This window comes from Anastrepha obliqua, chromosome 1 (genome assembly GCF_027943255.1).
Source record: "Anastrepha obliqua isolate idAnaObli1 chromosome 1, idAnaObli1_1.0, whole genome shotgun sequence".
NCBI classification, from domain to species: Eukaryota; Metazoa; Arthropoda; class Insecta; order Diptera; family Tephritidae; genus Anastrepha; species Anastrepha obliqua.
In genome coordinates this window covers 35204322-35225768 of record NC_072892.1, presented here as the reverse complement: position 1 = coordinate 35225768, position 21447 = coordinate 35204322, and the positions used below count along the sequence as shown (strand labels likewise).

At 35.0% G+C, this 21447-nt stretch overlaps 1 protein-coding gene across 1 annotated transcript; it reads left to right on the top strand.

Moving 5' to 3' along the window:
- The first annotated feature begins 3095 nt into the window (after positions 1-3095).
- LOC129253327 (uncharacterized) lies at positions 3096-21122 on the top strand. The gene is made up of 3 exons (XM_054891642.1): positions 3096-3372; positions 3729-3918; positions 20032-21122. The coding sequence occupies exons 1-3, from the start codon at positions 3315-3317 to the stop codon at positions 20984-20986; spliced, it is 1203 nt and encodes a 400-aa protein (XP_054747617.1). The 5' UTR covers positions 3096-3314; the 3' UTR covers positions 20987-21122.
- Positions 21123-21447: the final 325 nt, after the last annotated feature.

Genomic DNA, 21447 nt, shown 5'->3' with positions numbered 1-21447 from the left:
ATCACCGAAAGTTTGTAATATTTGGATAAGCTACAATGTGGGCGAGAGCTCTTCTTTGAATATAAGCATCTTTTTTTTTTTTGCTTTGTTAAACAAATTTTTGCTCTCATAAAGTAATCCGATTTCATGAAACAAAAAATCAGATTTGCATAATATTACAATAAGATACAAATAAAAATGATTAATTTATATTAAATACGTAATTTACGCCATTTTTATATACAGATTCGTATTATTTTTTGTATTTTTTTTTTTTGTGTTGTTTTGTAAATAATCATAATTTTAAAATTTTTCATTACTTATAATTAAAATTAATTACCAAACGCATTTTTTATGCTTTTAATATATGTATTTACTTACAAATCGATATGTTTATGCGGGCAAATGCGTAAATGGAATTGTATTCACGCATACATGCATACATACATACATACATATAAATAAATAGTCTGCCATAGAACAGCAATGATAAATTTAATAAAATAAGCGCTAATAATACAAGTAAATATAAATTATATTATTATGAAATGTAGCAAAATATTTATAGTAAAAAAATCTAATACTAATAATGCAATGATAAATATTATATGAATAAAGAAATAAAATAAATTCTAACAAATAAATCAACAAAGACTGTTTTATTAGAGAACTTGCGAGCTATGGTTTGTATGCCCTTTAGTTTTATTTTATACTCCAGCGCTTCTAAGCTACATAACATATTTTTGGGCGCATTAATTTAGCTGTCACATAAAGTTGAATGTTCCATCAAATTTGTTCGAATGAAGTTCCAACCGATTCACGCCGAATTTAGTTGCAGCATATTGGCTCGCAATTCGGTTAGTGTTGCGTTTGATTGTATGATAGTGATGTTACTTTTTTTAACGAATTTTTGGGCTCGTTGTGCTACTTGAATTAATTTTAATTCATTTTAGTACAAATTTATATTATTTGTCCTTAAAATGATTTATCCTGATATTCCATCCTTTTTCCCGATATTTGAACATATTCACCCTGTGAATTTCAACTTCTTACTGAAAACTGTGTGTATATCTGCAATGAGAATTGTTTCGTGCCGTTTTAGTTGATACTTGCTAAAAAAGTCTTTTTACATCTGAGTATAATTATTGGTACATTTTTTTTAGCCTTTCTTTCCAACACAATCAGCTTCTTGAAATTTGGTATTTTTTACCAGCTTTTGAATTGTCGACTCATTCGGACGATTATTTCATTAAAAAATTAGTAATTTTGCGATATTCATTCATTCATTCATTTATTGCCCAAAATCAATTTTGCTATATGTTGTGCTTTGAGATCGATAATTTTACCACTTTCTTCTTCGCGTATAATTGTACAACTGTCTACATGACAAATGTCAAAGATGACATAAAAGTCAATTACTGTCAAGGAATTATTCACTAGTGACATCAAGGCGTCACTTTTGAAAGTTTTAATTTTGACCTCCAACAATTCAAACGCCGATATCAGCGAACCTGACGAAAAATTTCAATGTGACTAGCTCTAGAATGTTCTCACAGCATCAGCTACCCATGTCTCTATTCTATCCTACCTCTTTCTCTCCTTTTCTCCTTGAGTGTCTACCCTTTTACTTTCCAGAGCATCGAAAACAACGGGCTTTTTGGCTTGAGTGTTTTAGTAGTTACAATTCTCTCGGTGCCGCTTGGCTCGCTTTTTTCAAATTTCATTTCAAACTTTAGAAAGTTGTGCTTTTACGTCTCTTAGATATGATTTTGATGAACCCAAAAATTATTGAAATTAGTAAAGAAGTTTTCCAATCAACATTACAAGTATTAACAAAAATATGTAGTGGGAATAAAGTATTGAGTAGTAAATATTAAATAAAATAAAAAAAAAAATTTAAATAAAAATGGTATCCGCATAGTAATATCCCGAAATGGGTTATAAATAGATTGTAATGCATCTTATTTCCCTAGAAAAATACACTAAGACAATGTAATTATACCTATTAGGCTAGTTTAGGCTGAAGCAATTGTCCACTATGGGACCCATTCGCGCGCGTGAACGGCGAATGAAAATTGAGTTATCAAACGACGAGATGAGAGAAAATATGTTTTGACAGGAAATTCGCGATCTTCACCTGACATTTCTGTTTTAATAGAGCTCTTTTAACATAATCTATAGAAGCTGTAGGGGATGTGGGGTAACTTTCTTAAAAAATTATAAAATCGTATAAAAGCTTAAGTCACTCAAAAGGGGGGTGAAGTTATAAATTTACAGTAACTAAAGATTTTCATCTTAAAAGTACAAAATCCATTGTTATTTTCCATTTTTTTTATTTAAGCGGTTACATGCAGTTAGAGTTAGAAGGCCGAAAAAAGCGTTTTTCCCAGAATTTTCTCTGATCTGGATCCTCTGAAACTAGAAACTATTTCGTTATAAATAAAATTATTTGACAGAATGGTGGTTTCTCAAAAAAAATATCGATTTTTGACCAAAATTTTGATTTTAAATTGTTCATGAAAAAACAAAAATATTTATCGGTGAAGAAAAATCTTCGATTATTTATTAAAAATATATTTAAGAAGCTCGTGGTAAAGTTTGAGACTAATCGGTTCAGCCGTTTTCGAGTGATGCTGGTCACCGCCTTTGAAAACACCATTTTGAGAAAAACGCCTTTAAAGTTTGCTTTGTATTTTCAAGCACAGTGTTTCCAATTTTCGTGTAACTTCGAAAATATTCAGCGAGACGATATTAAATTTTCTGTGAGTATTCATAAATATATGTACATCAAGAAAAAAATAAAAAATCGATTTTTTGAAAATTCTAACTGTATATAACTCCTTAAAGGTGAACCAACTGTAAATAATTAACCAACCAGCAAGAATAATCGCTGGCTGCCTTGGTATTCGGCAATATTTGTTTTATTAATTTATTAAATTTGTATTGCTACGTCTACAAGAAAAATGTAGGTCATCACTAGTGTCCACCAAACCTAAGCCGAATGTAGGAAACAAATTTGGTTCGATGTTGCGTTGCAACAAAATGTTGCAATCTGATTGTCCATATATAAAATTTAGTTTTACAAGTTTCTCTACTCTCTGCAGTGATGTTATTGCTCAAATCGTTTAGTGAATTAAAAATAGAGCCAACTAAACTATAATAAGAAAGATAAATGGCCCGAAGACTGGGTTTGAATCACATAATATCCACAGAGTCGACGAATGGAATGGACGCCAGTGAACTGCCAAACAGCTGTAAATCAAGAAAAATCAATTAAATTAAACCTACTGGCTTTTTTACCGGGATTCACAAAAATTTAATATTGAAGAGTTATAATGGACACAGATTTAGGAAGAGAAACAAATTCGGCAGCCGAAAATGTGGTCAATTCGGGTACGTATGTATGTATGTACGTGCATTTAAATGAAATAGAAGATAAAGAAAACAAAAATCCAAGCAGCGGAAAGTGTGATAGCACTTTCTCCAAGTAAATTCGTGTAATGATGACTATGCAGTTGCTTATGAGGTTAGCTTGCTTAGTTCACACACACACACACATTCAATACAGCGCGTAGAGAACTTTTGTTTACATTCGACCGTTTGTTTTGTTTTGTTTGTGTTTTTAATGAATGGACGTGTATCATTGTGCACATGTTGAAATACATATTGTATGTAACTGCTCATCCAAACTTGTCAGGCAATATAGTTTTCATGTGAATATTCATTTAACTTCATTTGGATTTTTGTAGCCGAAGCGAGTGCAATGGACTGCGCCAGCGTTAATAAAGATAGTAAAGATGGCGTTGAGAGACAGGACGGTACAGAAGATCCGGATGCACAGGCCTATTTGAATCATTTGCTGCATGATGGTGCGCTGGAAGGTGACAGTGGGGCACCAATGGAAATGCCGCCATGGTACGATGAGAAATTATTTAGAAAGTGAGTACAAAACAAATGCTAAAGTAGGGGAAATAAGACTTCTTTACCCAAAAAAGTTAACTACTTCCATTTTCGATGTGCAATGGAATATATTACAAGTATGTAACTGTAATCACTGTAATATATGGGCATACATACCATATATAGGGGTACTCGAACCAATTTTCTTAATTTGGCGCTCTGTTAGTTGACAATTCGGCAAATGTGTTTTGTTGTGAGCGAATTTTGTAACTAATTTTTGTTAGTTTGGTAATGTGCAAACAAAAAAATCGGAAGCCGAAATACAGCGAAAAAGCAAAAATTATGAAGAAATTATTAAGCAGCGCTGCAGAGCAAGTTACTTTGATTGAAGATAAATCAGTTTGTATACATCAATTAATTACATAAAAATCAACTAACGATGCACTTCCGTTGGATTTGCAAAAACGAAAATAGATGTACGTAAAACTGCCAAGTAACAAGTAGCAAGTTATATGTATGTATGCATGTGTGTCAGCTACAGTCTGTCTAATAAAAGCGTGATCGGCTAAATTCATGCGTGGAAAATTTAAATGTTGTGCAATTTGTTAGTTCTGTGAGAAATTTGGAAAGCGTACGTTGTTGTTACAAAATGAGTTTCACGTATAAGAAACAAGTGCAGTGTTCCTACATACACACCCTAACATAAAGGTCCAAAAATGTCACGTGCATATGAAGTAAAATATTTGAATTAATCGAAGACCTTCATAAATACCGGTATACCTAAGTTAAAAACGTTGAAGACTTCCCCCACACTTAGCAAATCACGAATAAACTGCTTAGGTTCTGCATCATTTTCAACCTTAGAAAGCGTGGCAGATCAAAAAATTGGCAGCCTACTTAAATTATCTAAACTGTGTTTATTAAAAACAACATATATGTAATATAAAGTTCTTAACTCTCCATACAAACACTTGGTAGCACTATGGACGAATTTCTGGTCTATATGCGATCTACGGGATCAGCCAAGTCTAACCTAACCTAACCGCGAACGAGCACAGAAGCAAAATACCTCTCCAAAGCAATTTCAGAAGATCATTGATTTGTTTGCGACAAACCCGAATTATCGTTACGTGAAGCTGAAGCAGTTTTAAGGAAAAGTGGTGTTAATGTATCCAAAGACACGATTCGAGGTCGTTGAGTAGAAGACTTCAAATTCCGGATCACACATGGAAAAGAGATTTCCGTGGGCTAAGAATAATTTAGAATGAAATTAAATGAATGTAATATTCAAGGATGAATATTCCTTTTCGGCGAATAGTTGCACACGCCGCTCCTGGTCTACTGCTGATAATCGACAACTTCCGTGAACTGTTATGGCTCCAGTTAAGATTCATGTTTGGGACTGCTTCTCCGAAAAAGCATTTGGCCTTTTATTTGTGTTTACTGCCAATTTGAATGTGGTGTGGAAACAGTGAAATGGAATTGAAATGTTGAATTGACCAGTACAGTCACCTGATGCCAACGCTATTGCAAATGTTTGGACAATGGTTAAGCGAAATCCCAAAGGAAAACAAATGTGGGCCTCAAACAGTTATCTAGACAAATTCGGCTAATGTGGAGTCGAATACCGCCACAACTTGCGTAGAAATTAACAGAAAGTATGACACGAAGATGTAAAGCCATTATAGCTAATGGTGGCAACTAAAAATTTTATTGCGTATAATGACACATGGTGTGAAAAGTCCAGGGCCTAACACATTGATGGAATTAGTTTTATTGCATTCACCCATTTTTTAGTTAGTACAGACCTTAAAAAGGCAGCTATTAAAATATCATGATGTTCTACTCATTAGTTTGTGAGTTATTGTGCTATAAGTGACGTTACTTTTGTTATTTTCAAAACAATGGATCAAAAAGAATTTTTAATTTAGAATGCTTCTTGATGGGGAAAAATACCGTTCAAATGAAGCAATGGCTTGAAAAGTGTTATGGGGACTCCGCTCAATCAGAAACAACAATAAAACAATGGTTTGTTGATTTCAAACGCAGTCGACGTCCAAATGAGGCGGTAACATCAGAAGATATAAAAAACAATCCACACATTCGTTTTGAATTACCGAAAGTGAAGTTGAGTGGATTAGCTGACATTGAGAAATATCAATAAACGTGCTGGCTTTATATTGCATGAGCATTTTATTATGAGAAAATTTTGCTCAAAGTGGGTGTCGCGTTTGCTAATTGTTGACCAAAATCAAGAACGTGTTGATGATTTTGAGCAGTGTTTAGCCATGTATCAACATAATAAACCGAAATGTATGCTTTGATATGTGACAATTGATGAAACATGGATCCATGACTTCACTCCGTAATCAAAATGATTGGCATCCTAGTGGACAGCAACTGGTGAACCTCGTCCAAAGCGCCCGAAAGCACAACAATCGGCTGGAAGGTTATGGCCTCGGTATATTTAGATGTGCGGGGTGTAATATTCATCAACTATCTTAAGAAGGGGAATGCCATCAACAGTGAATATTAAGTAGCGTTATTGGAGCGTTTGAAGGTCGAAATTGCAAAGAAGCGTCCGCTTATGACAACGCACAAGTGTCACAAGTCAATCAAAACAATGGCAAAACTACATGAATTGAACTCCGAATTGCTCCCACATAAGCGTATACGCCAGATTTGACTTCCAGCGACTACCGGCTGTTCGCAGACTTAAAAAAATGCTCGCTGGTCAGAAATTTCGCTCGAATGAAGAGGTTATCGCTGAAATTGAGCCAAAAGATTAATCGTTTTACAAAAGTGGTATTGAAATGTTGCGCTGGAATGATGACGTTGTTCTTGATGGAAATTACGTGGATAAATAAAGCTAATTATGAACAAAAAAGTGTTTTCTTTCTTAGGCCCAGAACCTTTCAGCCCATGTGTTTATTATGTTATGGGAGTCACGCTTCTATTAGACAGACTGTATGCATGAAGTGCACGTAAAAAACGATTTCACTTGTCGCGCTTGAATACTTTTGTAAATATTATATAATTAATTGGACAATGAAGCAGGCCAAAAACACGCAACAAATAATAACAATCGGTTGAAATCCGTTTCGCCACACAATTGGATGATTAAGATTTACATTTCACGTTTCTCACCGCCGAGTAAACACGGAGCGCGGCAAGAAAATAATTGCTATGTATGATGGTTGCCAATTTTCCGATCATGTGTACACTTTGAAATCTCAAAAGAAATGACAAAAATCGTCATCCCTGCCACGCACACGCAACCAGGGCGAATCTATGCAAGGTGGTGCCATTCGAGCAACAACAACATTTTTTAAAATTCGAACTGTCAAGGGAAAGAGAATAGAAGAATGGAGTGAATGGCAAATAGATAGAATTAGTTTGTTGAGCATTCACAACACAACAACAATTTTCCGTCATTCCGTTTTACTGGCATTTCGAAACTAAAGGCGAGAAAAGAGATATGCCTTGCACGCAACCAATTACAAGAAAAACAAAAAATGTTGAAGTTAGGATGTCAGCACAAAATGTAATGACGAAAAGTCCTTCCATTCGCACCATAGTCGTATGCTTCTAGCTCCAACTGCTAGACTGTTCAACGTAGTTCTTCTTTTCCTTTTCAACTCTCTTTTCTCGTGGCATTCTAATGTACAAGAAGTTATTATTGGTCTAGTGCCACCACCTTTAATGAATTTGCCTTGATATGTCCCAAACCACGCCAAACACACGTCGATCTGTTTTTCTCAATTTCAACCGATTGCTATGATTTGTTGCATGTTTGTGGCCCACTTTATACCAAAGATGTTTTAACTTTAAAAATCACAAGTATGATTGAAGCTGTATTGTTTTCAAATGCTAAAGAATTTTGTAAATTCCAAAAAATGTGCGCGTGCACTTTATTATGGTAAAATTCAAAGAGCTATAATTATTATTATATTATAATATATTAATATTATTTTGGTAAAATTCAAAGAGCTAGAAAAATGGGGTTTAGGAAAATGAAACAACTATTCAAATATTTTATTTGATTACTTTTATAATTTACAAATAAAAGTTATACGTGAAAACAATAAGAAGCAACCGTACGTATGAGATAATAAAATAGTATTTAATACGCTAATTAGAGAAGAATGATAACATCACTCGAGTGAGCAATCTGTTGGAAAATACATATATATATGTATGTCTTCCCAGCAAAACCTGCGTGACCGAAACTCTAACACAATTACACATATGCACTCGTATTTCTTTGAAAATCGACTTTTTTTTGGTTCTCCGTCACCTTTGGAAAATGTGTAAGCAGTAAGCAAACTTTATTCATATATTATATTTTTCCTCATTTTTGCATCAGTAAAATTAAACAAACGCCGTAGCCGAATGGGTTGGTGCGTGACTACTATTCAGAATTCACAGAGAGAACGTCAGTTCGAATCTCGGTGAAAACACCAAAATTAAGGAAAACTATTTTTCTAATAGCGGTCACCCCTCAGCAGGCAATGGCAAAACACCGAGTGTATTTCTGCCATGAAAAAAAGCTCCTCATAAACATATCGTCCCCTTAGTATTTTAATAGCCTATAAATTTATTGATGTTTTGAGAAAATGAATTTCAAAATTTTTGTCGAAAGTAGCTCAAATCTCGTTATGTCTGTAAATATTTATTATTTTCGACGTTTTTTTTTAAGACTGTATAAAAATGAGTCTATTTTGTTAACTGACCAATTTTTATTATTATAATCATCCTTTTAGTGAACAAAAATTATTATCGTAAATTATTATCATGGTCTTTATTTACTGTCGTCTTCGTCCTCTTCTTCGAATCTGTCTGGTTCATCGAAACAATCGCGATTCCTCCCTGTAAATTCAAAAAAAAGTTTGTGAGCCGGGAGGAATTACATTTTTTTTTTGCATAAATCTTTGAGATCCTTCAATTTTGTGTCAGAAATTGGTAGTTCTTTTTTATATTTGTGAGTTAATGTAAAATTTGTGATTCCTTTCTTTTTCATTCTCGAGCCATCTATATCAATCACTTTGAAGTCTTCGTTCCATTGTTCCTTGTATAACAACTGTCTCTTTTCACTTTTTATTACCTTAATTTTAAGCCAATTTACCGATTCATTGTTGACATTTTTCTTCAAGTTATGGTGCAATTTTGAGAACGTCGTTTTGAGATCAATAATATCACTGTAGTTAAGCCTTTCTACAGCGTACGGATTTTTTCGTCTTGCCAGTCTAAGTATAGTTGGCCATTCTTCTGGTGAATATACACAATATATTTGAATCCACTGGTTCCACAGATAATCCAACAGAGTTTGGAGCAAGTTTCACACAACGGGCTCCTGTTGATTCCGTCGCAAATTCTGTTGACAATTAATATACCTAAATATTCTTTCCTGCAATTTAAGATACCAGATACTCACCAGAGCTTGAGAAATCCATGATTAAATGTCCCAATTGGGAACGAATGAACGGCTAAATGATTATGAACGAGCGAATTTCAACAACGAACTGAAATCCTAAATTGCACAAATTATTTCTATTGCATTTACATACATGATAAAACAACGTAAGCATTGCATAGGCTACTTTTGTTTTTTGTAATTTTAAAACACATGTTAATTGTTCTGAGAATATAACGGCCTATAAGATTCATACAAATGAACAAATTGAAAATATTTGTTGAACAACAACGTATATCATTATACGTCATTTTAGGTGTTTGTGTCATGACAAAATTGATTTTTTTCCTAAAAGTTAAAATAGAGTATGTGAGTATACATTACTATTCTATTGAATAAACAGAAAATTTAGTTTATGTAAAAATAGCGTATATGCGTTTACATGATTTTTGAGGAAAATAATTTAATACATATTAATACTATATTTTTTTGAACGACGTTTTGACCCACTTTGTGGAACTAGAATTTGACAAAATTTTGACCACATAAAAAATCGACGATGGAGAATCCAAAAATTCAATAAGGCACATAGGTGTATAATCAAAAAATGTGATGTTTCAATGAAGAAAAACTATATGAAATCGGTTTAAAAGATGAATCCGAAGGTGGAAATGATAGTATTAATAAAGGGCGATCAGATTCTAAGAATTTTTTCCAAGGGTTTTTTTGACAGATCACGCGTTACTACTGTCAAAATAAATACATAATTTTTTTCAATATTCATTAACATTTCATCATGACCTACGTCTCAACCATGATTCAATTATTAAAGGTTTGCTCACTAGTGACATTCGATTTTTGACACTCCCTTACAAAAGGTTGTATTTAAGAAGGTGAATGAAGTGGAAAATATTAAAATCTTTTTGGTAAAAATGGTAGCAAAAAAGTATTTTCTTACTTAAATGGAAAGAAACTGCGAATGGTTTAAAAAATAAATTTTAATTAATATTTGAAAGTAGAGAATGGTACAAATAGAAGTTATTAGCGGAAATTGCCAAGTCTAATATTAAAACAAGAATTTATTTCACTTAATCCCAGATTTTATTTTGTGAATTAATTTCTAACTTTAAAATCGATCGCGAAGTTCCGAAGTTTCGCCAATATGAAACTTTTTTGCTAAAAATAAATAAATAATTGGCACGTACAATTCTGTTCGGTGCGCGTCTTGATGTTATTCCATAAATGGAAGGACCTACAGTTTTATGTGGAGCTTTTTCATGCTGCTACTGTGCTTTGCTAAGCCTCCTCTGGACACTTCATCCATCCATGGGAAGGTGGGGTCATTAGAAACAAGTTCCAGCAATCCCAACTTTTTTATAATGAGATCTAAAATGTTATCGATCGCGTCGGGGCTATCCAATTATTCTCCCTGTCGTAACTCGTTGGGAAATGCTAGCTCTTTGCAAAACATTAATTCCGTCTAAATCACCACATCATAAGAAATAAAGCTTTTAAATTTTCCACTCATCGATCTCGGATTGCCTCAATTACTCTATCATGTCCTGACTTAAGCGGTATGTATTTCATATCGTACTATCATAATCCTGAACATACCGATGAAAACTCTTTAGCGAGTTGTTGCTCGTAAGCAGACCATTTTGAAAATGAAATGTTTTTTCTACAAATTTTACTATTCCTCCACTTTTACTCAAAATTTCTAGAGCTAGCAACCCAGAGTCTTGCTAAGGGAGCCGATTTGTCAAGAGAGAACGAGAAAGCTGCTTACTGAGCAAACCTTTTATCATTGAATCATGCGTCTCAACTATGTTTACAAATCATACAATTTTATAACGAAAATCGAGGAAAATGTTTCATCGTGCGCTCAGGCCAACTTATGGTGTACAGCGAGGAGGCCCATTTTTGGCTTAATGGCTACGTCAATAAGCAAAATTGCTATATTGAAGAGCTGCCCGAAGCCATTACATCCATTGAAAACAACGAAAACAATCGTTTGGTGCGGCCTATAGGCTGGTGGAATCATCGGCCCACATTACTTCAAAGACGAGGCTGGCACTAATGTAACCGTGAATGGCAAATGCTATAGCGCCATGATAAACGATTTTTTGATGTCGGAAATTGAAGCCCGTGATCTCTACAGCACATGGTTCCAACAAGACGACGGATGACACTACTTACCATACAACTCATAAAACAATAGATTCACTACTTCGTCGTTTCGATGAGCAGTTTATCTCTCGTCTCGGACCGGTGGATGGATCACCAAGATCGTGTGATATCGCACCTTTGGGCTTTTATATGTGGAGGTATGTAAAGTCTTATTGGCATTGGAAGCCCACATTACTACATTTATTCAGGAGATATCGACCGAAGTCCTTCAGCCACTCATTCAAAATTGGTGTTTACGGATGGCCGAATTGCAGTTACGGCCAACATTTGAAAAGGATAACCCTTAAAAAATAAATGTCATGAATGATTCTGCACAAAAATAATAAAGATTGCCCAATCAATTTGAACTATCGTTATTTTATTTCAGTTTAAAATTCGATACCTCTAAATTGATCACCCTTTACAAGTATTATTCGAAATATGATACGAGCTACTAAATTTTTATAATACATGTACTTATAAAAATTTAAAAATACAAACTAAAAAAGTGAAATGGGCTACGAATTTCATTTAATTTAATGTAAGTCGTTAATGTGTCATGCATTAAAACTGCTCAAGTGAAGTTTCACACTCCTATAATATATGATATCTTTGAGTGGCTCTATAGCCCTCGCGCGCATTTGTTAGCAGGCGTTTGAGATAAAGTATATAAACTGACAAGTCACACACTTCGTTGGAAGTTACGTATTGCGAAAACACATCTATTGCCCAGCCAATTAACCCATTGGCATTGACGGCCCAACACCCACAGATAATTCCTTTACGTTATTAAACAATAGTAATAAAAAATATAAGTATCTCTTATATAGAGCTAATAACTTTTAATCAGAGTCATTAAATTTCATAGCATTATAAATTTTCATATAGCATTATAATCTTTAACTTATAGAAATTAAAAAAAAAAATGTTTGATAATATATGATTTTGTCGTAGAATGATCGTATACTATCAGAGTAGGTTATCACTGATCTATGTAAGTATCAACAAACTAGTTACGTATTAAAAAAAAGTAGTTAGCACGAGTTTGCACATTTGATTTAAAACTGAAAGCTTTAAGCTTTTATTTGCCTTAATTGTAGGCAATAACACTTTTTCTAGAAATATCAAGGGGGATTTTATAGTCAGCTACATATATATATATGTACATACATACTTGTATTTTAGCTCAAAAGGCGACTGGATGGAAAAATTACTACACCGGTTGGAAGCACCAATACATTCTTGAACTAATTGGCTAACAGAAATTTCCACGTCATTTACATATCAAAGGTGAAATTTTTCTATTTCTTAGCAAACTTTAAACGTTCCTTTCGATACCTTTCGCTATTTTTTTTATTGTTCAATAATCTTTTAACTGATGTTAACTCTGCATTGGAACCGTAACCGAACCAAGGCTCAAGCAGCTGGGCTAAACTGATACCACTAACATACAACACACACTGGTTTCATGCAACAACTGTGGGTTTCGTGGTCTGGGCCATTAGGTTTTGAATCGTAGTCGCTTCAACAATCACTTGCATTAACTCGCCCGCCTCAACCCCACATCTGCACCTTCCACTAAATGTGTCTTAACATCTGTCATATTCGTCCGATTTTCTCATGTGGGCACCTTACTGTCTTATCTTTTTATTTTGAAAATGGCATCAAGTAAATCGGATACCTGAATTCGCGCAGGCAAATGGCGCGGTAAAATGAAAATTGAGTTGTCAGACTACGAAATGACATGACTGATGTTAAGACAGTGGTCGCGAAAATTGCAGTCAGACAGTGAAATTCGCGGTCTCCTCCTAACATTGTTTCTGCTTTTACAGAGGTTTTTTAACATAAGGCGCATTTAGCCACTTCTCTACCCGATATATCCGCGCTCTGCTCACTTGACTTGGGATTCACCACTTCTCTGCTTGCTATTTCTGGGCTCTGCTCACTTGTGGAAAAATTTGCATGTAAAAGCAAAAACAAAGTTATCGAGAAGTCGTCGCTAGCGAGTAGTGTTGTACCTCATACAACAGGTGTAGGGTTTTTCAGTAAGAGCGCTTCAACTTTTGAACTTTTTTGAATAAAACACAAACGGTTTGACTTTTTAACTATTTTTTTTTTTATTATCGAGTTTGAACATATACATTTAAGTATGAAATTCGATTTCTTTTGCATGACCACCGCGTGCACGTTTTACGAAGTCCAATCGTTGAACCCAATTTTCGACCACTCTTTTGCATAAATCGGCCGAAATTCCAGCAATTTCGCGTTCAATATTGGCTCTGAGCTCACAAATCGTCACCGGCTTGCTACTGTAGACCAATGACTTCACAGAACCCCAAAACGGAACGGCTTGTTAAATGGACCGTAAAATGGCCGTAATGCTCTTAAAGTAGCAGCAACAGAACGATTATTTTCATAAAAAATTTACACGATTTGTAATCGTTGCTCAAGTGTGTAGCGTTCCATGATGAAATGTATACTAATGAAGTTTACAAATGACAAGCGAAAAATAAAAAATATTGCGTCGTTCGCCCTCCCTATCAGAAAAAAGTTGAAGCGCACCTATTGAATAACCCTATACCTATTAAGTGCTTCCAAGCAAATGTAATTTTTGGTAGCTTTTTCTAGTACCACCAATATTTGTTTATTGCTGATGATGCTGCATCATCTATGCGCCACTTGCTAACACTTGGCGAATCGAAGAAGGTGTAGATGTGGGTTGTATGTGTTAAAATTAGAGAACGACTGAGCAGCGATTTTTAAGACCAAACCGAACATTTTCGAGAACCCAAGTAATAAACGGTCACACACAATTTAAAAATACAGTAACTTTATTAATAAAAAAGTACACAAATAAGTTTCGATCACATAAATTTTAGCCCATACCTATGTTTGTAACAATAACAAAAAATAACCTATTTTTACATAAATTTTAACATGTACAAGGTGTCCCAATATTAGTTTTATTTTTTTAATAACTTGTTTACTAAATAAAAAAAAATTATTTTGAATGGGCTTAAAGCCCGCGATTAATAATTTATATAAATACGTATGTATGTACGTACATGCGAAAGAAAGTAGCTTTATAAAAATTTGGCATCTACGCTCATGCAAAACAAAATTTAAAATTTCTAAAACGCAATGCACCGATCAACATTTCCAACAAGTTTAGCATCTTAAATTGTTGTTTTTTAACTTTTTATGTGGAAGAAAATTCTTTTTCATATGTATGTATGTGTATTTGAATTGAAGAGTGTATAGAAAGGCTTGTGTAATTCATAATCGAATTTTATTGATTAATTGGTGAGCTCAACCTAAATTCACTTGATATGAAATGTCATCACTACTTTGGTTATGAATAAAATTCAGTTATTAAAACATAGTGAATTGAAAAATATCGTTTACTAGCTTTAACCCGCGGCCCCGCTCGCGTAGGAGTAGTTTTGAGGGATTTAGGATATGTATTTAAAAGAATTACAAACAATAATTTCATAGAAAATAATTTTTTGTTAATAACCATAATATTACAATACCCGGCATCCGTTGCTATGCCTCGATGAATAAAATAAAAACAATCATTCAGAAAAATATCAAGCAAAATTATTTTTATTAATTTTCTATCGCAAACCGTTTTTGAACTTTGCATTTGGGTCATAGTTGAACAGCTTATGCGGATTATGAAGTCTAGAGTGTGCTATAAATAGTGGGAAATAGGGAAAACTAAGATTTTTTAGATTAAATTTAAGCAAATATTCGATTATTAGTGACGAATGAGAGTGGTGGCGCGGCCTGGGGGCTGTGGGAAGGGAGTTCCATCATAAAAACATGACTATAACCATCATTGGGTGAAAATATTATATGAATGTATAATCTAGCTACCAGATTGAATATTGTAAAATATTTGTCATCAAAAAAAAGTTGTATACATACAAACACACTACTTACCGCAACTAAACTAATTATACAATCAAAAATTGACTATGGTCTGCAAATATATGGAAAATGTAGTAAGTCTACCATTAATAAAATCAAAGCACCATTTCATGCAGCGGTTCGGAGAAGTTTACGTGCTTTTAGGACAACACCTACTATAAATATGCTAAAGGAAGGTGGTTTTCAATCACTTGAAGATCGCACGAAATATCTCAGAAGTCGCATAATATACAAATTATTCTGCGATTCCACTCATATTCTTCACCATGAAATTCGTTTACTGAATAAAAGAAGAAGACCACTTTCACATATTGTAAATCAACATTATGCGAGGTAAAAGAGCTCGCCGATAATTTAAACTTGAAGATATCTCCAATGAGGATACCTCAAACTAAGCTACCACCCTGGGCTCTAAACTCTGAAAGCTTTATCGAAGACTTATGCTATTTACGTAAACAGTGCACGAACAACACAACATATCAGCAAATTTTCTGGAGCATGGTGCACCCTCTGAAACGAAGTGGTTGGAATCTCCTTTTCACTGATGGCACCAAGCAAGTCAATGGCATCGCATTTGCTGTTACAAATGAAGCTGGGCAAACCCTTTCTCACGGACTACTACCGCAGGACGCCAATATCTTTGAAGCTGAATTACAGGGCATAATTTCAGCATTAAATCTTGTAAAGATTAGACAAAAGGTTTTAATATGCACTGATAGTCAATCAGTGTTCAATGCTGCAAGAAACATTCGAATGGATGTAGTAGGCCCAATATATAACATGCAACAATTGTTAATTAAGAAAGCATCAAACACAAAACTAATGTGGATACCTGGACATTCGGGTATACTTGGCAATCATCATGCTGACTATGCCGCAAATCTTGCCTTAAATTCATGTTTGCACTTTTATAACCCATTTAGTACAACATCAATTAAAACCATATACTCCAGAGCTTTAAAGTCTCAGCTGAGTGCCAATTGGTATATCTACCAGCATGAATACAAAGAAGTAAATCCACACGGTTCCGCTACCATACTGCCAACTTCGACTACTACTTGGATGAACCGATGCTTTGTACGTTTAAGGCTAGGACATACTCTTTTAACAAACCAATACCATTTAACAAAGAGTCCACCGCCAATGCGTAACTTTTGCAACGCGAACCGCTTAACCGTACGCCACATTCTCCTACATTGTCCATCTATCTCCGCCTTACGCACCACAACACTGGATAACGCAGATCCAATCAACATTCTCTCCATCTCTTCTGACTTGCCTTTATCGGCATAATCGAAATTAAAATTAAGTCAGAGCCAACTATGAAGATGTCATAGTGAAACATTCTTAGTAGAATAAAGGAAAATAGAAGTAGAATAAGAAAAAGAAAAATTACTCAATTAGAATTCAGTGCGATTACTTTATATTATGCAAATGCAAAGCCACACATCATAAATTTTGTGAAACTCGTAAATTTGATTGATATCGTTTTTATGAGCTAAAATAGCCGAGTGCTTGTGCGTGACTGCCTGTGAGTCGTATTAATTTTTTTTTTCTTAAAACGTTCGCCCACTTAGCAGACTTTGACCAGCCACCGAATGCATTTCTGCAATGGAAAATTCTCATAAAAACCGTTTGCCATACAGGAAAGGTGTAGGTCAACGTATTTAGTGAGAGAGGGACAAAAGGCGCACCGCAAATTGGAGGGAAGCTCAGCCAAACACATAACAAAGGCTGTAGCGAAAATTATAAAGGGTGGTTAAATTTCAAGTTCCGATGTTGAATGTGAACCACACGTAAACGTCAACAACACCGTTAGACTTCTTTCTTTGGAGTTATTTGAAAGAAAAGGGGTACGTCGATAAGCCAGCACCAATTCAAAAGCTAAAGGATGAGATAATTCGGCACATTAACTACATAGAACCTCAATTATGCCTCAGCGTCATCGAAAATTTTAACCATCGGATGGAGGTGTGCCGCCGAGGCCGCGGCGGCCATTTGACCGATATTTTGTTCCATACGTAATTGAGCTATACCAATATTATCATAAAAAAGAGAAATGACAATAATTTTCTAAAAAAATTGTATTTTAATCAACACCGACTCTTAAAACTTAACCACCCTTTATAAGTACAGACATATTGTGGGCGTCTATTATTTATTTATTTTGTAATTTCAATTATTATTTTATAAAATTATAGTTCATACCGCAACAAAAACCATATAAAAAGCAAAGTTGCGAACTTTGTATAAAATTTGTGAAAATTCGGCAAATCTTCATCAAAATTTCAAACTTTTTACTTAGAATTTTTAGAAAAATTTCGTATAAGCGTTTTCTATATCACTGAATTCTGGTATTAGTGGTTAAAAACTGCGCTAATTTTTGACATTTTTTCTGCTGACGGTGTTGGGTGTTTTCTTTCAAGTAGACAAGAATTTTCAAAACTAAGTTTGGTTTTTTCACAACTTGAAAAATGACGAAATTCCACGATCTATAAAAATTTTCCTTATTTTACTCTGAGTACAAAGTTCGAATCTTTGCTTTATATGGTTTTTGCTGTACTAGGAACTATATTTTTTTAAAAAAGAAACAATTGGAATGGTTTATGCAATCACCTTATTCTTCTTCTTCTTCTTGATTGGCGCAATAACTGCTTACGCGATTTTGGCCGAGTTTAACATAGCGCCCCAGTCGTATCCTTTTCGTGCTAACCCGCGCTAGTTGGACACACTAAGGGAAGCCAAGTCCTTCTCCACCGGATCTTTCCAACGCAGGGAAAGACTTCCTCTTTCTCTACTACCACCAGTTGGTACCGCATCGAATACTTTCAGAGCCGGAGCGTCCATTCGGACGACATTACCTAGCCAACGGAACCGCTGCGCTATGTCTATGTCGCCGTAAAGCTCATACAGCTCATCATTCCATCGCCTGCGATAGTAGCCATCGCTAACGTGCAAAGGTCCAAAAATCTTCCAAAGAATCTTTCTCTCAAACACTCCAAGGGACGCCATCGGATATTGTCATCGTCCTAGCTTCTGCGTCATTTGAATATAATCTTTTTTCCGCCAGCAATTTTCTGAAATTGGGGAACAAATAGTACTCCGAGAGGTCCTAGTCTGGAGAATGAGGGGGATGTGAAACAAGTTCGAATCGTATTTCCATTAATTTTGCGACCACAACTCAATGTATGAATACCCTATTCTTTTTTAATTAAATCATAGGGTATCACTTTTTGCATATTTGTTGAGATTAAATAAAATCGTTCTGTAAACATTTCGTATCAAATTTAAGGAAAAGTACATTTTTCTCATGGGAATTCAATGGTAATTTTCAAAGAGTTGGAGGTACGAGAAAATATTAAATAAAAATAAATAAAAAATAGGTGTCTAATTTGTTGGTCATAGAACAAGTTTAGTGGGCACCAAAAAAACTAAACAATAAATATTTCGGTCATCCTAATATTGACAAAGATTGACTGTTTGGTGCGATAGCATCTCGGCATCATCGGCTCTTATTTCGAAGTGGGGAAAAAGACACCATTTTCATGTCCTGCAGACAGAGGTCGACAACTTCGATATATCCGTGCTGTAATTCAACTTGGCGGCGCTACGAGCCAAATAACTGACACAACACTTAAAGTTGTGAAGCAGAAATTTGATGGCTGTGTCATCTCATGACATCCCTCGATTATTTTCTCTGAAGCTACGTCAGGTTCTTGCAGCATCGCTCGAAATGCGCGATGTACTCAAAATACCTTGCGTCTATAAAACTTTACGTCGACAATACTTTTAGGGTTTGTTCGAAAAGGATATCACAGGATTACCAAAATTACTTACTTTCCTCTAACTTTAACTAAAAAAAATAATGTATCGTGGATTATTTCGTTCTTGATGATAAGAGAGAGATTTTGTTCGCGGACTATTCCGTCGCTTGATGCAAAAGGATTATTCTACGCAAACAAGCCAAACACCTTGGAAGAGCTCGAGCAAGGATGACAGATTATCAGGTTTGGCGCTCCCAAGCAAAATTTTGTGAGTAACTTCGACTGCCACGTCACCAGGTATTCAACAGCAAAATTCTGCCCACTCATTTCACATGTATTCACACACTTATACAATCAGCCGTTGTTCAGAAATGAGCGTAGGTTGTGTTGATTTTGTTCGAATAGCACCAACAGGTTCAGTTCAGTAAATAAACAGTTGGAATAACCCCGTTTGCGTCAGCCAATCAACAGAATCCTTGATAATTGCTGAGAACCGGTTAACGGTTGTTGTTTTATTAAAATTTATTTTCGCACCGTTCATATCTGGTCACCTTATAAAATAGTCACCGTGCTAAATTTGTTTAAATAATAAAATAGAAAATACTATTTACATGTTACCGTTAAATAGATCATATTGGTGCAAACCTTGCAAACAAAAAATCCTTCACAAATGTACTTCACTATTTAGTTTAGTGTATTTCAACATTCAATATTTTATTAAAATTGTGTCTACAGATAGACAGTTATGTGACCGCCCGTTCTTTCATACATATCTACATACATATGTACTTTTTATGCACACTTCATTCTCTACAGTTTTTTATTAATTGCTACGAAAATTGCTAAAAACAATGTTAAATTTTCCTTCCATTTCAGAGGTCAAGACTACATGAATACATATCGCTTCCTCATAACCGCGGGCATGCTATACGGACTAGTCGGCGTCCTTGCGATTCCTTCCATACTTCGTGTGCTTATTTGTACGCGTCAATCATCCACCTGTGCCACAGCTTTTCGCCGCTATGTTCGTACAACTCTGCACACCAACGCATGGTATGATTTTTCACCATCCAAAGCCAACTCGAAATTTTGGACCAGCTTACGTGCGGTACGCAAAGCGCATTCAAAATCTAGTAGGGCATGTGGCAAACTAGGCGCAGGACAAATCACGCAAAAAGATCTCGCTTTAACGCAATTTGGTTTTATTGGATATGCGACGCTAGGTGCGCCACGCGTGCAACTATACGATGAAGAGTACTTGGAGAGTACGGCGCATATGTGGCGAGTGCTGGGCTACTTGATCGGCATTAAGGATGAATATAACATTTGTGGGCGCAATTGGTCTGAAACCAAGCAACGTCTGGAAATTGTGATGCGACGTGTTTATGAACCGGCTTTAGAGAATACGAGTGCTGATTTTGAGCAGATGGCAAAGGCGTTAGTCGATGGATTGTGGCCAATAAATACGGCGCTCACCGTGGGATCGGTGTTATTTTTTACAAAGCGATTGACTTATGTGAAAGGATACGAATACTATGAGTTCGACCATCGTCCCGGTGTCATAATCGATCCGAAACAGAAACTTTACTACTATGACTTGGGTTGGTATGATCGTTTTCTCGTTTCGTATGGCCTCTTTCTGGTAACATATCTACACAAGTTCAGCATTGTGCGTTGGTATCTCAACTTCCGCGTCCGGTTGAACAACTTTATTTCATATTACTTGCCATACATTGCATTCTGGAAATTTGGTATTAAATATTCATATGTGCGCATCTTCACCAAAGATGGCAATGAGAAGGACTTCGAGTTCCACTTGAAGGCAGAGTGAAATACTTTGCGAAAAATTATATGTAATAAAGTTATTTAAAATAGAAAAGTTTTGTATGCCTGCATATGCACGAGTCATAAATGGGTGCTGAACCAAATTATTAATAAAAACTAATTTAGTTTTGAATAACTTACAATTCCGCAGCAAAAAAGTGTTTTTAGCAGTAAAAGGTATGGGTGGTGCAAAATATTTTTTTTTTGTTTGCATTAAAGTAAATTGGCTCCCTCTAATTGAAGATATACATTTATTTATTTTTTAAGCCAAATGAACAAATTTCTTACAAACTGTAGAATAAATTTAATACCAAACAAAAACTGAAGCAAATACAATTTAAAAATAACCACATAATAGACTACGGACAGCTCCATAAGGCAGGGAAGAGTCCAAATCAGGAACCTCATTTAACTCGGATATGACTGTAGTTAAAGGAGCAAACTTGACTTAATTGTACTTTGGAATTC